This window comes from Pipra filicauda, unplaced genomic scaffold (assembly GCF_003945595.2).
Source record: "Pipra filicauda isolate LSUMZ 115617 unplaced genomic scaffold, ASM394559v2 scaffold1052_size34205_pilon, whole genome shotgun sequence".
In the NCBI taxonomy this organism is placed as follows: Eukaryota; Metazoa; Chordata; class Aves; order Passeriformes; family Pipridae; genus Pipra; species Pipra filicauda.
In genome coordinates this window covers 1-20,591 of record NW_024103488.1, presented here as the reverse complement: position 1 = coordinate 20,591, position 20,591 = coordinate 1, and the positions used below count along the sequence as shown (strand labels likewise).

The following is a 20,591-nucleotide window of genomic DNA, read 5'->3' as shown; positions in this document are numbered from 1 at the left end:
GGACATGGTCCCCCACAACATCCTTCTCTCTACACTGGGGAGAGAAGGATTCAATGGATGGACTGTCAGATGGACAAGGAAGTGGTTGGATGGTCCCATCCAGAGGGTCGTGGTCAGTGGCTCAGGGTCCCAGTGGACACCAGTGGGCAGTGGTGCCCTGAGGGTCTGTGCTGGGACCAGTGTTATTTAATCTGTGCATTAATGAGGCAGAGGATGGATCAGGGGCACCCTCAGCAGCTTTGCAGGTGACCCCGAGCTGAGGGTGCAGGGACACAGCTGGGGGACGGGGCCATCCAGAGGGACCTGGACAGGCTCCAGAAGTGGCCCTTGGGAATCTGCTGAGGTTTAACAAGGCCAAGGGCTGGTGCTGCACCTGGGTCGGGGCAGCCCCGGGATCACTCCAGGCTGGGGATGAGCAGATGGAGCAGCCCTGGGAGAAGGGCCCGGGGGGCTGGTGGGGGAGAGGCTGGACATGGCCCGGCCCAGAACCCCCCGTGCCCTGGGCTGATCCCCCAGTGTGGGCAGCAGGGCAGGGGGGGATTGTGCCCCTCTGCCCCTCAGGGGAGACCCCCCTGCAGAGCTGCTCCAGCCCTGGGGAACAGCACAGGGAGGACATGGAGCTGCTGGAGAGAGTCCAGAGGAGGCCCCAGGGTGGTCAGAGAGCTGGAGCAGCTCTGCTGGGAGGAAAGGCTGGAGAGTTGGGATTGTTCAGCCTGGAGAGGAGAAGCTCTGGGGTAACCTGATTGTGGCCTTGCAGTGGCTGAAGGAGCTGCAACAAAGATGGAGAGAGACTATTTCCAAGGGCCTGGAGTGAGAGGAGAAGGGGGAATGGCTTCCCACTGCCAGAGGGCAGGGTTAGATGGGATACTGGGAAGGAATTCTTCTGTGTGAGGGAATTCCCACCCCTCAGCTTAGCTCCCCCGAGTGTCACCCCCTTCCAGGGAGGGGGGTCCTGGTGCTGGATGCCCACTCCAGGCCTGGTGGGTGTGAGGCTGCTCCCTCCATCCCTCCCCCATTCCCTGGGAATGGTCCCCATCACCGTGTCCCCACTGGTCTCCAGGGGAGCAGGATGGACCCTGCCCAGCCAAGGGATGGGGAAACTGAGGCAGGCACTGGCTGCTCGCCCAATTCCCTCTGTCCCGAGGTGATTTGGAGCCTCAGCCCGCATCCAGGGGCGCTGCAGTGCCTGGCATGTCCGGCAGGGAAGGGGTGCGGGTGGGTCGGGTGAGGAAATGGGAGAGACCTGGCTGGAGTCCCGCTCTCCTCCTCCCACAGCCCCACCTCCCCGGCCGGCTTAACATCCCATGGGCCAGCCCGGGGCCACCATTCCGTGCCCACCGCTGTCCCCACGCCGAACTCCCGACCGGGCCAGCCTCGGGGCCACCGTGCCGTCCCCATCCCCGTGCCCGTCCCCGCGATGCTGCGGCTGCTGCTGCTCTGCGGGGCCCTGGGCTGCGGGGCGGAGCAGGCGGGTAAGGCAGGGGAACGGGGGCCGAGAGCTCGGGGTTGGCGTGGGGGGACACGGGGGCTGGCAGGGGGTGGGCGCGGGGCTCGCGGGGGGACGGGGCGGTGCGTGATGTCCCACGTGTCCCGCAGCCCCGCTCACCTTCACCATGGTGCACTACACCCGCGTCTTCGAAGGCAATTCCCTCTTCTGGGGGAACGCCAGCCTGGACGGGCGGCTCAGCCACGTGCTGGAGGGGCACAATGTCACCCAGGTGCTGCCGCTGGAGCCGCCCGACGCCTGGGCCCAGCGGCAGAAGGACGTGACCACCTACCTCAGCAACTTCAGCAACCTGGTGAAGCTCTTCAACAAGGAGAGACCCATGGACTGTGAGTGGTGCCCGGGGGGCACTGGGGTGGGGGAGACCCCCCTGTGCTGCCAGGGCACGGGGATGGCTCTGCAGGGACAGGTGGGCAGAGGGGTGGGGACATGGCCATGTGCAAAACGTCTCTGTGGGCAAAGGGAGCCCTTCTGTGGAGCCGGGAATTTCTCATCCAGAGCCTGCCCTGGGAACGGGGTGATGCTCAACCTGCTTCTGCTCCTCAGAAAAAGGGCTGGGACTGCAGCTGGGGGGGATAGTGAGGTGTAGACACCCTGCCTGTATCCCACCTGTATCCCACCTGCACCCTGCCTGCATCCTGCCTTCTTACTGCCTGCTTCTTGTCTTCATCCCACCTGTATCCTACCTGCAACCTGTCTGTGACCTGCTTGCTTTCTACCTACTCCCTGCCTGCTCCCTGCCAGCATCCCACAGCTTTCCAGGAGCAATGGGATGCTGCTGGTGACAGTTTCGTGCTCCTGCACCTCTCCACAAGCCCAGTTTCCTCTGCTGCTCCTGCCCAGGCTGTGCTTCACCTTCCTTTTCTTCCTTACCCCCAAACCTGTTCTTCCCCAGCTCCACATTTCTGTACCTGCTCCTTGGGGAGCCCTGTGTCACCACGGGGTCTCTGGTGTGACACCCCCACGTCCTGGTGTCCCCCTGCTCCCTGGGTGCATCCATCCAGGAGAGCAATGAGTGCCCCGAAACCCTCTCATCTCCATAAAACTGGATCTGTGCTGTTGGGAGATAAGGGAGGGAAAATAATCCTGGCCGCTGGAAAAGCCACTGAGGGGGAGCAGAGCCGTGGGTGGGTCGGCTGTTGCAGGGCTGAGGCTGTGAGAGCTCAGGGCATGATTTGGGTGGGACCTGGTGACCCTGTCTGTCCCTCTGTCCCCACAGACACCCAGAGGCTCTGCTGCCACCTCGGCTGCCGCCTCTTCCCCAACGGCACATCCCACAGCTTCTACGAGGTGACCCTCAACGGGACGGCCTTCCTGAGCTTCCACGTCCCCAACGCCACCTGGCAGCGGCGCTGGCCCGGCCAGCACCAGGTGGCCACCTTTGCCAAGACGGAGCTGATGAAGTACCCCATAACCACACAGCACCTGCAGCACTTCCTCAACACCACCTGTGTCAGCATCCTGCAGGCTCAGAGCGCCGGGACAGGTCTGGGCTGGGGCCTGGGATGGGGACAGGGACGTGGTGGGGTGACCCCAGTCATCACCTCCGTCCTTCTCGGCTCTTGCAGGAAAACTCAGCGTGCGGTCGCGCGCTCCGCTGGTGCTGGGGCTGATCCTGGGGACCCTCTGCTTGCTGGGCATGGCCGTGGGGATCTTCTGGTGCACGGGAGGGAGCTGCTAACGGAGCTGGCAGCTGTCCTGCGTCACCCCATGGACACAGGGGATGGACCCATCATCTCCCTGTGGATCCATCATCTCCCTGTGGAGGCAGAGAATGGACCCATCACCCCCCCATGGATCCATCATCACCCTGTGGAGGCAGGGGACAGACCCATCACCTCCCCATGGACATAGCAAGGAATGAATCCATCATCTTCCCATGGATCCAGCATCACCCTGGGGAGGCAGGGGCTGGATCCATCATCACTCCGTGAATCCATTGACCAAGCTGCTCCCCCACAAGGAATGCATGTCCCCAGTGCCATGGGCTTTGCTCCCAAGGAACACCAGTGGCTTCCCTGCCCTGTCCCAGCTGGACTGATGCCCCCAGCAGCCCCTGCCCCGGGGATGCTCCCCACACTGGGTTGGCACAATGTACTGAGACTCCACAGAAACACGCCTGGCACGGATGGAAAAATGGGGAAGACGGGGGTGGTGGGGAAACCATCAGGAGAAACAGCCAAGGAATGGTTAAAAGGATGGAGTTAAACCCTCATCTATCCCTGTTCCAGAGAGGTGGAGGGAGGATGTCACACCTTGTGTAATAAAAGCACCCATCAACTCCCACCACACCTTTGGCTGCTCTCATTCCCCTCAGCAGCCCTGATGGGGGCTGTGGATCCATCACAGATCCATCATGGATCCATCACAGGCTGTGGCTGCTGGTGCCAGTCCCAGTGTCTGACCCTGGGCTGTGCACTGAGTTTTCCAGGCCTCTGGAAAGAGGCTGTTGGTGTTTGCTGGAGGGGTTTGCTGCTCCTGAGCTCATTTCAACCTTCCCCCGGCTTTGGTTTGACTCAATTAAGTCACTTTCCCACTGTTTTTCATTCCAAGGCCAAGCACAGACAGCTGTGAGGGCCAGTTTTCCACAGTCCAAGTCCCAGCTAAAAACTCCTCTTGACTGTTTAAACTTTGGTTGTATCAATAATAAATTCTTGGCTGCGTTTCCCTTTCACCCAAAGGAAGATTTTGAGCTCTCCTGCTCATCTCCACCTCTCCAAGGACAGGAAGGGCTGGGGATGAGTCAGGGGACAGTGGTGGAGGGGACAGTGCAGGAGAGAGGAGCTCTCCTGCATTAACTTCCAGCTCTTTCCTTTCTAAACACCCTGTGAGCAAGAAAGGGTGGGATGGGGGAAGAGAGGAAAAGAGATGTGGGACAGAGGGGATGGGGAGATGACCCTGGGAGTTGTCCTCTAGCAGGGATGGAGAAGGAGGTGTCCCAAGCCCACACCTCATCACCCTGGCCCACGGCCATCCCTGAAGCAGCCCCCGCCTCCCCAGGCTCCGGGGGCAGGGACTGGCGTGTTCCCCACCCTGCGGAGGCTCCGAGAGGCCGGAGAATCCAAAACAACAGGGCTGAGGCACGTGAGCATCATCGCCTTTGGCAGGAGCTGTGCTGAGGGACAAGCACTGCCTGTCCCTGCCACGGGCATCCAGGGATGCTGAAGGTCACACACAGTGGGTTTGCTCCCCATGGAAGGATAAAATCCCTTCCAGTCAGAGGAAACAGCCACATTCCTGGCTCATTTGGGTTTCGGACTTGGGGCATCTCTGCTGCCTGCACGTGTTGCACCGTGGTCCCCAAGAGCCAGAGGGATTCTCATTCCCAGTCCCCCCCTCCCTGGGCTGCAGCTCCTTGCTCGGGCTGGGATTGCAGAGGGCGGATCCTGTGGGATCCCCACGGCTGTGATGGAGCCGTTGGATAGCCGGGAGGGCACCCAGGGCAGACCCAGGCTGGAGAAACCAGGGAGGTCTGGAATAGCAGGTCTTGTTTTGCTTTTTGCTTCTGAAATGCGTCATCTTTTGGACAGATGAGGAAGCCTCCACTTGGAGCAGCTCTGGAAAAGCCTCTTTCCTGCTCGCAGGCCCCCCGTGCATGTCGGTCGCAGCAGGAGAGCGCTCCAGGACGGAGCCAACTCCGCTGCTGGTCTGGAGTTCCCACAGGGGGATGGGGCAGCACCTGGCAGGGGGAACCCCCAAAACTGCAGGACCCCGGGGAACAGCCTCACCTCGATCCGTGTCCAGGGGCAACGCATCCAAACCTTCCACCCCCATCCCTTCCACCAGCACTGGCATCCCACAGGGACATGGTGACCAACTGCAGAGGGGTTGTGGTGGCAGCACCCACTCCCAGCACACTGTAACCCCAAACTTTTTCCTCCTCATCCCAAACCTCCCAAAATTTCTCTTCCTCACCCCAAAACCCGCAATTGCCTCATGGCGGGGCCACCAAAGTTGTGGCAAGCTGGGGATGTGTGACCGGGCTGCCCCAGAACTGGGAGCTGCGCTCCTGTTCTGTCACTCTTCTAACAGGGATCAGCTCCCTGGCAGCTGGCAGCCACATGCATGGCCCATCCTTTCCCAAATTTGGCCGTTCTTCCGCCCCGGATCCCAGCTCAGGACAATGTGTCGCCGCGGATCCCGTCAGCCGTGGGGGTTTTTCCATTTGCTCCTCGGGGGTTTTTCGGGTCCTGGTTTGTTCTGTACACAAACCTCTGGCAGCTTTCACCAGCCCCCGGAGTGAAGCATCCCGGTTTTCTGCAGGGATTGCCAGGCAAGGCTTTGTTTTCCACGCATGGTTTCCATCACTCCGCTATCGCTGCCTTGGATAAGGGCTCAGATAAGACCTTGATCCCTGATCCTGCTCCAGTCAGACCAGTGAGACCATGCCCACATGCAGGAAAGAGCTTTTCCCTTCGTCTCCAGCCCATGGGAGACTTGGATGGGGTGGGAAGGTCTCCCCTCACCCCCACATTCCCTTTTGGACATCAGCTCCCTCTGCAAGGTCGGCACCTCCATCCATGTCCTTCAGGAGCCTTCGTGCCCCAGAGCCAAAGGGCTGGATGGCTCCAGGAGCTGCCCAAACCTCCTGTGCCTGCTGGGGTGGGGAGGGGGGGAAAAGTGGGGCTGATGGGATCCATCTGGAAGGAGGAAGGGATTATCCCTGTAAACACCTCTTACGCACTCGGAGCCTGCGCTGGTGTCATTGTGGCTTTTCTGGACTAAACAAACCACGTCCTTCCAAATTCCCGGAGGTCACAGTGTCACAGCCCCAGATGTTTGAATTCTGGGCTTTGGGACACCCTTTTTAACCCCGGGGGCTGCACTGGGGTGAGGGGATCCGCTTTTTTGGGGGGGATGGAGGCTGTTTGGGATCTGCTTTCTAGCAGCCTCCTGCTCCCACATGGAAGCGAGCGGCTCCCTGGAAATACAGCAGAGGAAAGGGCTGTGCTGGCCAGTCCCTCCTGGCAGGGCAGATGGGTGCCCATCTCTGCCCTCTTCCCTTCCTGCTCGCTTCCCAGGTGAGCTGCAGGATGCAGGAGAAAGCTGGCCAGGAGCAGGGATGCGCGGGTGGCAGCCGGGATGAAGGCAGCGGGATCCCACCCATCCCACCACACCTCCAGGCCCACAGGCTGTCCTCTCCCTGGGCAATCCAGTGGCAGGGGAGCTGGGATGGGGGCTGCTAGCTCGGGTTCCGGTGAGGAATCACGGCCTCACCTTCCCTTCCCAGCTGGAGGCTCCCATGGCAATCCCAGGTGCCCTCAGAGCAATGTTCTCCTGGCACCAGCCCCCTCTCCCTCCTGCCCTCCCTGCTGGCTCTGGAGCAGGAAGGTTCAGACACAGATGACTCAAAAATAACACGATTTTTCTTTGGAAGAACCAAGCCTTCCTGAGCTGTACTTCCAGGGAAGTTCCCATAGGGAAATGGCTGTTTGGGAACACTTCCCAAACACTTCCCGGACTTGGAAGACTCTGTGTGGCCAAATGGAAGCAAACTCCCACCCCTCAGGATTCCCACACCGAGGGCAGAAGCTCCTTGGAGCAGCCCCAAAACCTCAGCACCTGGTCTGGGATGGGGAATGTGGCTTTAAGTGCAGCCAGCCAGGCTGTGGAGGGAGAGGAGACACAGATAAGGCTGCAAGGCATGATGGAAAAGTAGATCCGAGCCCTGTTTTCACCCCCATCATCAACCTGCTATGGAATCTTCATTCCATCTGCTCCTTCTCCTCCCCTGGGATGGGAGGGATCTATCCAAAGGGTGGGAACCCAGCGCTGATGGAGGTGATGACATCTAAAATCCAGTCAGTGGTGAGGCCCTGGAGGTGATGAAAACCATTCCCTTCAGGAATAAACCAGGATCCCATTTCAGCCAGGCCTCCCCAAAGCAGCACGGGAACGTGTTCCAAGGACAAGTGTTTTCCTAGAAGAATTGAAAAACACACCTCTATCTGAGCCCTCCCAATCTTCACCTTTACAAGGATCCAGGGTAAAAGAGGACCAGGAAATTAGGGTTTATTTGGTCCAGTTTGGGAACAGCATTGCTTAGGAAGGGCTGGAAATCCAGGCTGTGTGTGACAGAATTCCCAGTTCGGAGATTCGCACTGTCCGGATCCTTGTTTGGTCCCTGACCAAGATGGGAACACATAACCCCCCCGGGAAGCATTTATAAGCACAAAGGATCCAGAAACCTATGGAAATGTTTGAGCAAGCACTGCTGTTGCTGCTGGGAAAAAGCATGGAAGCCCTGGAAGCTTTGTCTGGAGGTGGGAAAGGCGAAGGACACCCCCCCACAGCGGGAGGGAAAGGATGGAAGGAAGCAAGGTTGCCTGCTTGGAATTTGGGGCTTTTTTTCCTGTTTTCCTCCTTGCTGCTGTACAATTCAGGGCTCTGCAGCCATTGTTGAGCTCCCCGAGGAGTCCGGCCCCACAATGCCATAAAAACAAACCACAGGAAGGAAAGGGATTAGCAGGGAAAGGAAAAGCAGCAGCAGGAACGAGGAGCCAGGCCCAAAATAAACCCACTGGCTGCTGCTGGGGGTGCAGGTAGGAAAGGTTACACCTTCTCCAGGGGGAAGCTGTGACTCTGGAGCGAAATCCCAGCTTTTTGGGTTCGTTGCTACAGGTGAGCACTGGCAGCAGGGTTGCAAGGGGCTGGAATAACGGGAATCAGCCTCGTGCAGAGGGATACGGGAAGGAATTTCTTTGAAATCGGAGGTTTCCTAGAAATCTGAACTGAGGGGGAGCAGAGGCAGAGCTGCCCTGCAGCACCTGGAAAAGGCTGGGCAGCCGTGGGCAGAGGGAGCAGCCTCAGCTGGGAATACAGCTTATCCTCAGGGATTTTGAGGAAGACCAGCACGGAGTCCAGGGGTTTGGCATCCCGGGCTTGTCTCAGCCCGCTGGGCTCTGCCAAGGCAAATGGACAAAGGATCCAACAGGAAAACTTCCCAGTGCCGCAGCTTCCGCTGCGTCAGCTCCTGCTGGAGCCCAGGGCTGGGTGGGACGGGGCTGGATCCAGGGCAGCAAGGACACAGGGGCTGGGCCAAGCTGTTCCCACCTCAGCGAGCTCTTCCAGCTCCCAGTAAGGAAAATAAGCAACAAACCGAAAACAAAACAACCTGGAGGCTCCACCTGCTGCTCCCCAGCTCACAGTTCCATCTGGAGGCAAACCAGATCCCATCCACTTCCCCAGAAAAGGAATGGGGGGTAAGGCAGCAGCTGGGAGGATCCCACTTCCCAGCCCCCAAGAGCCCTGGGGGAACGGGAAGGAGGGTGAAGCCAGGTGGGGGTCGGGCTCTTCTCCTGCATAACACACAACAGGAGAAGAGGAACCAGCCTCGAGTTGCTCCAGGGGACATTCCGATTGGATATGAGGGAAAACTCCTTCCCTAAAAGAGTGGCCACACATTGGCACAGCTGCCCAGGGCAGTGGTGGAGTCCCCACCCCTGGAGGGATTCAAAAGATGTGGCACTTGGGGACATGGGTCGGTGGTGGCCTGGGCAGTGCTGGGGACGGTTGGACTCAATGGGCTCGGAGGGCTTTTCCAACTGAAATGATCCCAGGATTTCTCTTGCTGCCTACAAGAGGGAAGCAGGGCCTGGCTGTCCCAGGGAAAGGGCTGTGGAAACACATCACCAGGGAGGTTTTGCCATTCCAACTCAAACACACACTTTATTTTCCATCACCTGTCCCGTCCTCACGGAGGACAGAGCGCAGGAGGGGGGAGCTTTTCCAGTAAATGCTGGTTACAGGTGGGGGAAAAGAGGGAGAACCAAGGCCATGGAGCCATTCCCAAATCCCACCATGACCCAGGAGTCTTTGCTAAGCTGGAGCAAGGTCCAGTTCCAAACCAAGTGTTGAGTTTTGGGACAACAGGACTACTTGGTAGTTAAGAGAGTCCACGGAGGCCTTAAAAGACTATTCCCTCCTTTTCCAACCATTCCCAATCCATTCCCAAGAGCACCAGTATTCCTGCCCCAAAAACACAGACTCTGAACCAATACCACACCCCAGACTCAGAGGGGAAGGGCTGGGATTAAAAACACCACCCCAAAGCAACAATATTTTGGAAGAGATGGACACAGAGGACATAAAAAGCAGGAGCAGCTCTGAAAATATGTTGAGATGGTCGAGAAAAGTCACATCAAAATGTATTTAAAAACCAGAAATTCCAACCTGCATGGAATTTAAAACTCCCTTCCCCACCTCTGTTTTCCTGCTCAAGGAATCTCTGTTGTTCCAGGACGTGGAACATGATAGGCAGCACCAGTTGTGTCCTGAAAAAGTTATTTCCCCCAACTCTGAGCACTTCCATCATTTACAAATTAAAAATCAGCTAAACCTCAACCACTGCCCTCCCCCCCTCCCCCTTTTCCATTCTCCAGTGGAAAGGAGAAAAAACCACAAACAAATCTGACTTTGCAATTCCAGGGAAGTCCAATTTTCCCAGGCATCAATATCCCTGCAATCCGTTGTACACCTTCTGCACAGGTCCTTGCTTCAACAACTGCTTGAGACCTGCAAAGGAAAGGACAGAGTGAGTGAGCAGGGCCCAGAGGGGGGGATGCCTCCTCAGATACACCTTCCTCACTCCTGAAATCCCAGGCATCAAGCATTTCAAGGAACTGACACGTCCCAGGACCTAGCAGGATCAAATTCTTACCAGAACAGGCTAAAAGGGTGAGTCAGCCCTTACATCCATAAAAGCTCATCTCCTGGGGTTGGCAGGACAGGGAAGGACTGGCAGGTCTCCACTGCTGCTGAAAGGGCAAGTCCACCGGGAGCAGAGGAAGCAGAGTGGGAAGAATGGATACGTCACATTGTTTTTCCAGGGATTAAGGAGGGAGTCCCCTCTGATTAAGTCAGTTTGGTCACTCAGTGCCCTGGGGCCCCTCAGGGCATTGCTCAGACCAGCAGCAAAACCCTCAGAGCCCCAGGAGGGGCTGCCAGGACCCAAAACCAGGGGGAACTCCCCACAGCAGGGGGGACTTCCAAGTAGCTTTCACTAAAGGAGGACATGGAGTGGCTGGAGCGTGTGCAGGGAAGGGAACGGAGCTGGGAAGGGGCTGGAGCAGCAGGAGTGGCTGAGGGAGCTGGGGGGGCTCAGCCTGGAGAAAAGGAGGCTCAGGAGGGACCTTCTGGCTCTGCAACCCCCTGACAGGAGGGGGGAGTCAGGGGGGTGGGGCTCTGCTCCCAGGGAACAAGGGACAGGAGGAGAGGGAACGGCCCCAGGCTGTGCCAGGGGAGGGTCAGGTTGGACATTAGTAACTAAACCAACCAATTTACTTGTACAGAAGAAAATTCCAACCTTTCAGGCATGGAAATCCTTCAGGAAATCCTGCTAAAAGTCAGTTTGTCTCCCTGCAAACCTTGTCCTGCTTGTCTGTCCTTAACTCTTTTTGGCTACACATTGTGCCACCCTTTAAAACCAGGGATTGGATGTATAATTGCCACAACAGCTCTGTTAAAATACTGGAAAACTGGCCTGGAAGTAGTAACTGGAATCAAGAGGGCTCTCTGCCAGATGAGAACTGTTCCTGCTGATGGGCAGAGACTCCTGATCTCTTTCCAGAAACAGCAGGACAAAGCAAATCTCTCTTCAGGAGCTGCTGATCATTAGGGACAGGTCATTTTCCAGGGAGTGCAAGGTAAGTTCATTTCCCCTCTGCATCCAAAGGAGGCTCCAAGTCACTTCCTGACTGGTGGGTGAGGGGATGTGGCTCCTGGATGTGTGGTTCTTAGAGAGGAAGGACAGGGCTGGAGAAAGGGGTACTCCAGGAGCACCAAAAAAGTGGGATTAGCACCATTCCTGCACCTCGTTTTCTGCTACCCTCAGTAGTGAACAGGGTATTTCAACACATATCCGAGGTTCAATCACAAATTCCAATCAGGAATTCCAACCAGGAATCCTGGCATTTGGTGTTACTGCACTTGAGGCACTTTTTACTGGAGGCTGAAGGCAATTTTTACTTTGAAATGTTGTTGATACCACCAAAAAGTGACAGAGTTAGCTCTGCCCAATTCCACTGGCAGGAAAGAAAGGATTATTTATCTTATTCCAAAGCTCAGTGGTGCTCTTGGAGCCAGAGTATCTTCTGACAGCCCCAGCAGCAGTTAGGAGATAAGAAATCAGGACCACAGCCAACAATAAGGAAAAAAGGAGTGTTTTGAATTCTGCAGCCCAGTTTTCCTTTGGATGTGTCCACTGAACCACTGCCACACAGCCGGAATTGACCTATTCCCTCATAAAACTCCTTCAGTCACTGGATGTTTGGAGACATCCAGCACACAGAAAGGCATCTGACTGCCTACCCAGTCACCTTCCCCTGGGAAATGTGGAATTGCTTTAGGAGGGAGGTGCTGGAGAAACACCCTGTGCCAGAACACACTCATGGCAGCACGGTCATCCCTCTGCTCCCAGATATCTGTAAAGGTGTGGGAGGAACTGTGACAGACACAGAGGCTTCTGTCACTGCTCCTTGCCCAGTGTCTTCCAAAGTGCCAAGAGCAACAGCTGGAATAACCTCCTGTGTTTCAGAGGTGCTGTCGCCTGATGAAACTTCTAGAAGGGCAGCGGAGCCTGGAATGAGACTCCACAGGGACGTGGCCACTGTGCCCTGTGAGATACCCTTGGAACAAGTAGGAAAGCACAGGGATAAAACCACAGCAGGATCACCCAAAGCACAGCCCAGGGGCACAGCCCTCCCAGCCCAGCCAGCTGCAGGAAGGGCCACAGAACACCCGGAGCTGCAGCCACCAACTGGGCTGCCCGTGGCAGCTGGCACAGTGTGGCCAAGGCAGCAGCGAGTGCCACAGGGCTCAGCCCACCCAGGGCTTGGCTTCCCTCCATAAACTTGAGGAGTTCAGGAAATCCACTAAAAAAGCACCTTCAGAGGAAGCCCTGGAAGAAGTTCTGGGGATAGGGATTTCCTGAGGAGCTGCACTGGTACATGCCAAGAACATCTTTGCCCTGTGGCAGAGCACGAGGCCCTTGACGCCCACTCTGATGCAGAGCAGAAGTGACCACAGAGGCTGCTGCAGCAAAGGAGTAGAGGGAATCCTGTCAATTTTAGGATTTCTACATGGTTCATCAAGCTTCCATTTGAGCACTGAAGCTGAGCAGCAGATCTGTCCTAGAGGGAGTAGGATAGGAGGTGTGGAGAGGAACAACCCTTCTGACACAGCCTGACATTCCTCACCCTCGACAACAGAGGGATTCCCACAAGTCTTGCCTCCAAGAAAGTAGCAGCAGGGGCTGGAAAATCCTTCTGTGATCCCATTCCAGCAGAGGCAAAGCAGAGGCTAAGCCCAGCCAGATGGCCAGCTCCAAAACAAAGCACCTGCAAACTTGCCAAGTGCTACATTCCAGCAGCAGCACATCCCAACCTCATCTGGCTCCCTACAGCTGCAGCAGCCAAACTTCCCTGCTTCCCAGGGAAATGGGAGTTCAGCACAGGGCATCAGCCAACTGTGTTATGTTGTACAAGGGGCACAGGAGAGTCCTCCCCGAGCACTCCAGCCCCTGGATCAGCTGTGCCAGGTCCTTATCAGCTCTGGTGGGCTCTGAACACCCACCTTCCCGCTGGTCCGGGGTCAGCTGCTCCTTGGGGAACTCCACATCAAAGGTGATTATTAGGGAGCCTTTGATGTTGTTGTTATCAAAGTTTGGAAGACCCTCTCCCTTCTTCCACAGTTTGGCGCCGGGTTTTGTGATTTTATCCCGAGCAACGTGAACCTGGAGGGAAAAGGAATTTTAGGACATCATTAGTGTTGCAGAATCACAGAATCCCAGAGTTGGAGCACAGAATCCCAGAGGTTGGAAAAGACCTCCAAGATCATCTAGTCTAGCTTGCGACCAACCATCACCTTGTCACCCAGCCCAGAGCACTGAGTGCCACGTCCAGTTGTTCCTTGGACACCTCTCTAGTCATTCTGTGTTGTGTGTGTGCACCCCAGTACTCCAACACCCTTTCCAACCCTCTGGAAAGCTCCAACTGATGTTGGAGCTTTGATCCTTTGCCAAAACCTGTGGTATTAACAGATCCAGGCAGGACATGTGCCAGAACTAACACCAGCTGGGACAGCATGGAAGTGAGACCCACACTTGAGAGCTCGTTTTGGCTCCATGGGAATTGGCCTGGAAGGCTCTAGCTGAGGGAATACTGGATATAACCAGACTCTGAGCAAGCACAGGAGATCTGCAGGTAGCTCTGGGTTCCACAGCACCTTGGGCCTCACCTTGTGCCCATCCAAGTGGGCAATATCCATCTCAAAGCCTGTCAGTGCCTCGACCAGCGAGATCGTCACGTTTGTGTACAAGTCATCTCCTCTCCTTTCGAACACCGGGTGCCTGTGGAAACGAGAGACATTGAACTTTCCTCCTTCCCCAGAGGGGAAACAGGTCCTTCAGCATCTTCCCTTCTCTTTGGGAGTTTGGAGAATTCACAAATAGGAGGGGAAGTGAGGAATGAATCAAATTTAGCCTCATTTTCCTGTGCAGGATAAGTACTGCCCAATGCCCTTTCTATTTCTAGGGCAGGGAGTGCTGAGGTGTGACAAGTGACTCACACAACGATCTTCTCAGTAGTGAATTTCCTTACAACAGGGAGATGGTGTATTTGTGGAAAAAGGAGGTATTTCATGTGAATCACACCCGGTGAATTCAAGCCAAAAAGATTAAGATGCTTTGATAACCCCACTTCCAACGAATCCAGCTACTCCAGCACCATCAGGGTTGGACATCCTGCACAGCCCTGAGTGCCAGGGCTGCACCAACACGCTGCAGGGCAAGCTCCATGCCAGAGTGGGCAACACTGGCCAGAAAATGCCTTGCAAGCTGCCTTTATAGTCAGCAGGAAGAGTCTAACTAGGCCAGGGACTTACTTAAGAACTTTTATTCGGAAGCGCAAATCACCGGGCTCCCCATCCACGTGGGGTTCACCTGGGAGAGAGAAGGAATTCAAGGAGATAGTTATTTTTTTTCAGGAACAAGCAGGATATCAAACACAGACTTGCAGCTCACGTGTTAAAGGAAAAAACCCAACTAGTTGATCTTTAGATGAATAAAACTCTGCTTAAATATATCTAAAAGACTTTAGGACTCTCTGGGTGTTGCGTCAGCAGGGTCACACCTCCCTGCTGCCTGTGTGTCAGTGGTGTCCTTCATCTCCTTGGGCACAGGGCATTCCCCCACACACTCAAGCCTGGAGCAGATGCTCCTGCTCAAGTGTTACCCAAAACATCAGACCTGATGCTGGTTTAGTGCCCATCCCCACTCCCAGCCAAGGGACGCTCCTGGATTTCAGCACATGCAGAGGACACAGCACTTCCAACCACCACAAAGTGGGGCTTGGACACTCCCAGTGCCATGGAGAACGGCCTTGAATCATGGAAACGGAGCAGGCCAGAGCTGAGCACACACCCACCTTCCCCAATGAAGGGGTACTCCATGCCATCCCTCACCCCCGGCTCGATCTCCACCTCCAGCGTCCGCTCCTCGTTCACAAGCCTGAAAATGGGAAGAGCAACCCAGTGCTAAGTTTTTAACTCTACGTCAACTTTATTCCAGCTTTTTATGTGTGTTATGGGGTAATGGGAACACCCCCACAAGCTCACACGTACTCTTGCCTTGCTCACATCTAAAACTGGAGGGTCAGTGCTGCCTTTTTTAGGTGCTCAACTAGTAGGGGAGCCAAAGTTAAAAGCTCCTAAATGCACAGGCAGCACCTGGATGTGAGACCACAACATGGCATTCCCTTTCCAGCTGTTCCCAGCTGGAAGCTGCGTGCTTCCCCAAATGTATTGAACCAGATTTAGTTGTGGCACTCCCACTGTAGTGTGACTGTTCAAGGAATAAAAGGCTGGAAGAAGAAAGTGGGGAGCTCTCCATCTAACAGAGCTCTGCTGCAAGAATAAAGACCGGCCCATTGAAAATGAGAAATCTGCGTTAGGACTTCCCACATTCCCCAGTTCTTTTTCCCCCACCTAGCGGTCGGTTTGGGAATAAACATCCCTATATTACTCGGTAAAATCATAGGATTTAGGGTTCTGAGCAGCAGTGGAGAGCATTCGACTCACTTGACGTTGGGACACTCATCACAAACGACCTCCTGGGTCATCTGGAAGCGCCCAGGCCCCAGCTGCGTTGTCCTCATCTCCTGCCGGCAGTTGCATTTCCGTTTGCCCGGCGCCTGTCTGGCCACTGGCTTGTTCCTGACAACCTGCAGGGAAGAGGGGGAGCTTGGTGCCAGCACTCCTGGGGCTCCACAAGGGTCTGGATTTCTCAAACAGCCTGAACACAGAATGGTTTGGCTTGGAAGGGACCTTGAAGATCATCTAATTCCAACCAAGCGCCACGTTTTCGTGTGTGACCTCAGCAACACACCCCGAGTTTTCACCTTGTGGTCACACATTAAACACCAGGAAAACTCTCCCTGACACCACAATTGCCATTTCCTTTCCCTTTCCTGCGCACCTTTCCCCACAGGAAAGGGAACACTGGGATGGAACACCTCACACTTCGGTTGTGACACTTCCCTGTCCCACAGAACAGGGAAATTATTTGGGGTTCCCCAAACACTCAAAGCACAAAATCAGTCAATGCAAACGCCAACGTGCAGAACAGGAGGGATTGTCAGCACCAGAAATGGAATTTGCTTAAAAGAAACAGCAATTTTCACATACTTTTCCCAATTATATAATCCAAAAACTTGCAGTGACACGTTTGGCCACATAGAGAGACCATGAAAAATCCTCGGTGTGGTTTAGAAGGAACTGCAAAGTGAATTTGGAGCTTATGAACAGGCCCTCAAATATCATTAAATTCTACACCTGCACTAAAAAAGCTCAGCTAGTGACTGACAGCCAATAAATAAGTATTATCCCACTTTACAGAGACACAGCCAGATGGAAAAGGTGGATAAATGTGTGGTTTCTTCAGTAAACTACAGCAAAGAGCACCACAACACCCCCCACGGACAGACACAGCATCACAGGAGCTCTGTTTTTTGGGGGGAGATATTCTGAGCACTGGTCAGGCACCTCAAACCTGGCAACACTCTGGAAAGTGAACTTACTTCTACGAAGTTCCCTGAATACACCTCCTCCAGCGTGACCTCCAGGTCCACGATGATGTCACTCCCTCGGGGAATGTTCCTGTCCTGCTGGCGAGGGTTCCCTCCAAACATGAATCCAAAGTCCCCAAAGAAGCTGGAGCAAAGCACATGGGTTAGTTCAGGAAGGAATCCTGGGCAAATGCTTCAGTCCCCCTAAAGAACAACCTCCTCACAGTCCTAAAGCTCCAGAGAAAACTCAGGAACCTGCAGTGTCCTCCTCCAGGACACTTCAAGCAAAGGAGCCACTTTGGAAAAGTTTCCTGTATTACAGAAACCAGGTTTGGGAGCAGGAACATCTCAAAATCTGCCCAAGGGAAGTCCCCTCTGATCTGCTCTACTGCTCAGCTGCCACTACAAGGTGTAAACTCTAAGTAGGTTTGTTTTCAGTGGTTTGAGGACAAAAGGGATGAGGAAAAATTCCTAGAAAACCTGTATATTTTCCCCCACAAGCAGCACAAGTTCTCATTCAGGATCACAAGAGATGAGCAACTACAGAGATGACTTCAGGAAGTCTGTGCCTGGCTGATCCAAAGGGACAGAAAATCAGGTGCAGGTGCCTTTGGAATGCTCCAAATTCTACAGTTGCTTTGTTGCTACAGCAACACTTTGCAGAAGGGCAAGTGTCCCCAAAGGGCACATGAGGTGTGACAACAGGTTAAACCTCAGTCATGCACAGGGAACTTGGGAAAGTCCCCACATGTTTGATGCAGGTGCTGCACCTGAAAAATCACCCACAGGGCTGTCCATGTGGGAAGTCACCCATGGTTCCTGTTTGCTGCCCTTGTAGCAGAGAGTGGTGCACAACCAAAGGGAGAATGTCACGTGGGACACCCACTGGAAATGTATTTCCTCAAATGCTCCATCTCACAGCACATCAGTGACCTGGATGGGGTAAAAACCACGAGCTTGAGCAACACAAAATCAGAGCTGCAGCTGGAGAACAGCCTAAAGTGGGAAAAGCTCCTTACTGGGAGAAGATGTCTCCGTGGGAGCTCTGGTGCCCGTCCTTCAGTCCCTCCTCACCGTAGGCATCGTACTGCTTCCTCTTCTCCTCGTCTGACAGCACCTGGAAAACACATGGAAGCAGGAAAGGCATCACCTGCAGCTCAGGGCAGTTGTTTAACAAGGCTCTGAAGGCCACAGGACTCCGCACTTGGGGACAACCAGCGAGGCTTTATGTCACAGAAGCCTTGTCTAGGACTTGCTTGCTGTGCTGGTCTAGAAAAGTTAAACATCTATCACTTAAACCCATAGAAAATTACATTCAGTTTATTAAAACAACATGGAAAATATACACACTGAGTTTATCTTAAATATTAAAAACAAATTAGAAGGAATAACTCAGATCCTACAAGGGCACACTGAAAAAAAAATCATATACCACCACCCCTGTGGCTCAGTCAGGACTTTTAAGACTGGGAAGCACCAGTTTTAATTCTGAAGTTTTGATCCCATTTACTATTCCTTTCCCTGTTGATCACATTTGGGAAGGTCAGAGTTGCCAGGTGAGCTTCCAGATGGCTGGAGAGGAGCGGGAACAGGAGGACAAGTGGCTAAACCATGAAAACCAGTCTGAAATTTGGGGTGCCTGGAGGAACTGTGGCTGCCCCATCCCTGGAAGTGTCCAAGGCCAGGCTGGATGGGGCTTGGAGCAACCTGGGCTAGTGGAAGGTGTCCCTGCCCATGGCAGGGGGTTGGAATGAGATGGGTTTTGAGCTCCTTCCCATCCACACCATTCTGGAATTCTGTGCAGTTATAAATGTCAGCAACAGGGACAAAACCACCAGTGGCCTCACGAGTTTCACCCAGTGGGTGAGAGTTCAATTTTCCCTTTGCCACTTGAGATTTCCATGGAAACTGCTCCCAAACCCATCCTGAGACTAATGACCACATGCAGAAGGGTCTCAGCTCCCTCTCCTGGGATCAGTGTCCTTCCTAATGGAAACAGTTCCATTCAGACCAGGCAGCTCTGGGCTGGAATCACCAAGGCCGTTAAAACAAAGACACTGAGGAGTTCCATTAACCTACATTCCCCACAGCTTTTTGGGAAAGCTTTGCCATAATCAACTCCCCAAACCTTTGGCAGAGGTGCTGCCAACAGAGGCTTTATGGTGAGGAAAATCCTGGTTTGGGTTCTAAGGGACACACAATCCTGGCTGCATTTGCCCCAAACCCTCAAACCAACCCGCTGCATCTCCCACTGATTTAGCAGGGGGATTCTCAAGCTGTCCTGGCTAAAGAGGGAGACAAAGACCTTCCAGGACATCAAAACTTTCTTCCAAACCTGTTTTCAGAACCACACAGGTCAACACTGGATTTCTGATTTGATTTTACAACCATTTCCTCTCCAATTTTTTAAATAAGAAGAATAATCTCAGCCGCTCTGGCAAAGATTTAAACAAGCTGGGAAATTTAAATAAACTTGAGGAAGAGGTAGAAAAATCCTTTCCATGCATGAAGTGCCACCAAATGTGACAAGATCCCAGCTCACAGGAAGGACACCAAGCTCGCAGCTCCACGAGCTGCTGCAAAAGAGAGGGAAATACTTTTTTCCACAAAAAAAAAAATCCTTATATTCCCTGGTTGCCCAGGGATGGTTCAGTTTAAGTCTGAACTAAGAGGCCCCAGCTCTGAGACAAAACTAAAGTGAAGAGTTTTCTTTCTGATCATGGAGAAATAAATTCCAGCTGGTTCTCTCACTTCCTCATTTGCCTTAAATTTGGATACCTGAGGAGCAGGGGAGCACCAGGGATGGAAGCAGGAGCCAGGCTACAAATCCCTTCCCTCTGCACTGGGTTCCTCCCAGAGGATCCCAACCTCCCTCCCAACCTCCCACCCAATCAGACTGCTGGAAGCACTGCTGGGAATTTCTGCTGATGGAATTTTGCAACACCATCTTCCAGGGTCTCTCTGCTCCACAGGGAACAGCTGGAATCCAGCAGTGACAGAGGGAGGAAAAAAAGGACAGAAAACATGGAAGAAACAGGTCCCGTATCAACCTACCCAAATTCCATTGGATGGAATTACAGCCAGGGAAAGTAAGGCTTTGACTTTAAGCCTTTGGGCAATGAGATAATCTATGTGTTATTTGTTAAATGTCAGGGATCACTTACATCCCACAGTATTATCATGGAAACAGCAGGAATCCTCCTGTATATGCGACCCACGGTTATTTTTCCCACTGAATTCCCTCTAAAAGCCAAGCCTTTCACCTCCCATCAGCTCAGACTAATCCCAGCCAGGCCCTGCACACACACACCTGTCCCTGTGCAACACTGGGAGCTGCTGCTGCTCCATTTCTGGGAACAAACTCCCAAGAACTTTAACTTGGTGCTCCTCTATTTCTCCCTCAAATTCCAAACAACTTGGTGCCTTGGCTTTCTCCTGGCTGGGAGAGGTGTTGGACTGTCCTGTGGCAGGAGCCCTCTGAGCAGCCCAGCAGCATCTGGACTTTGGGTTTTATAGGGAAAGTGCCTGAAATTCCAGGTAGTAACAGGGGAATAGATGGAATTTGATGTAGTAACAAGGGGAGGATGGAAATTGATGGGGAGGGGAGGAAGGAAAGGCAGGAATTTGATATAATTGTGGAAGGCCCCTGTCCATGGCAGGGGGTGGACTGAGACGATCCTTAAGGTCCTTTCCAACTCAAAGCATTCCATGATAATAAAAGATGTAGGATAGAATTCAACAAACTGACAGGAAGGGCATGGAATTTGCCATGGTAACAGGGGGAGGATGGATTGCACCTGCACCTTATGGAAGAGCCTTCCCGTTCCCTACATTCCCTTTCTCATTCCCCTACAGAACGTTACAGGACGGATCCTCCCGAGTCTCCCTGGCTCCAAGAGCCCCCCTCCACCCCTCCTGGCTCCAGAGGGACACTCCCGGCTTCAGGTCTCACCTCGTAGGCAGCTCCCAGGTCCTGGAACTTCTCCTGCGCTCGCGGGTCGTCGGGATTCCTGTCGGGATGGAGCTGC

The 20,591-nt window shown here is 54.1% G+C and overlaps 2 protein-coding genes across 2 annotated transcripts; one reads left to right on the top strand and one right to left on the bottom strand.

The window, feature by feature from the left end:
- Positions 1–1,385: 1,385 nt before the first annotated feature.
- PROCR (protein C receptor) lies at positions 1,386–3,795 on the top strand. Its single transcript, XM_027715622.2, has 4 exons — positions 1,386–1,472; positions 1,597–1,833; positions 2,724–2,990; positions 3,073–3,795. Exons 1-4 carry the CDS (start codon positions 1,418–1,420, stop codon positions 3,183–3,185), a joined length of 672 nt encoding a protein of 223 aa, XP_027571423.1. The 5' UTR covers positions 1,386–1,417; the 3' UTR covers positions 3,186–3,795.
- Positions 3,796–9,144: 5,349 nt separating this feature from the next.
- On the bottom strand, positions 9,145–20,587 carry DNAJB11 (DnaJ heat shock protein family (Hsp40) member B11; the record flags this gene model as incomplete). The annotated part of the gene is made up of 9 exons (XM_039379501.1): positions 9,145–10,018; positions 13,076–13,235; positions 13,739–13,850; positions 14,384–14,441; positions 14,926–15,008; positions 15,578–15,720; positions 16,576–16,708; positions 17,583–17,680; positions 20,516–20,587. Coding segments are annotated over 9 exons (924 nt in total), but the record flags the coding sequence as incomplete, so codon positions are not given.
- Between the last annotated feature and the right edge of the window lie 4 nt (positions 20,588–20,591).

Bases quoted from the DNA above. Each gene is read 5' to 3' on its own strand.
- PROCR (XM_027715622.2), top strand. From the start codon at position 1,418: ATGCTGCGGCTGCTGCTGCTCTGCGGGGCCCTGGGCTGCGGGGCGGAG. The intron at 1,473-1,596 runs GTAAGGCAGGGG...CGTGTCCCGCAG, and splicing joins CTGCGGGGCGGAGCAGGCGG to CCCCGCTCACCTTCACCATG. The intron at 1,834-2,723 runs GTGAGTGGTGCC...CTGTCCCCACAG, and splicing joins CAAGGAGAGACCCATGGACT to ACACCCAGAGGCTCTGCTGC.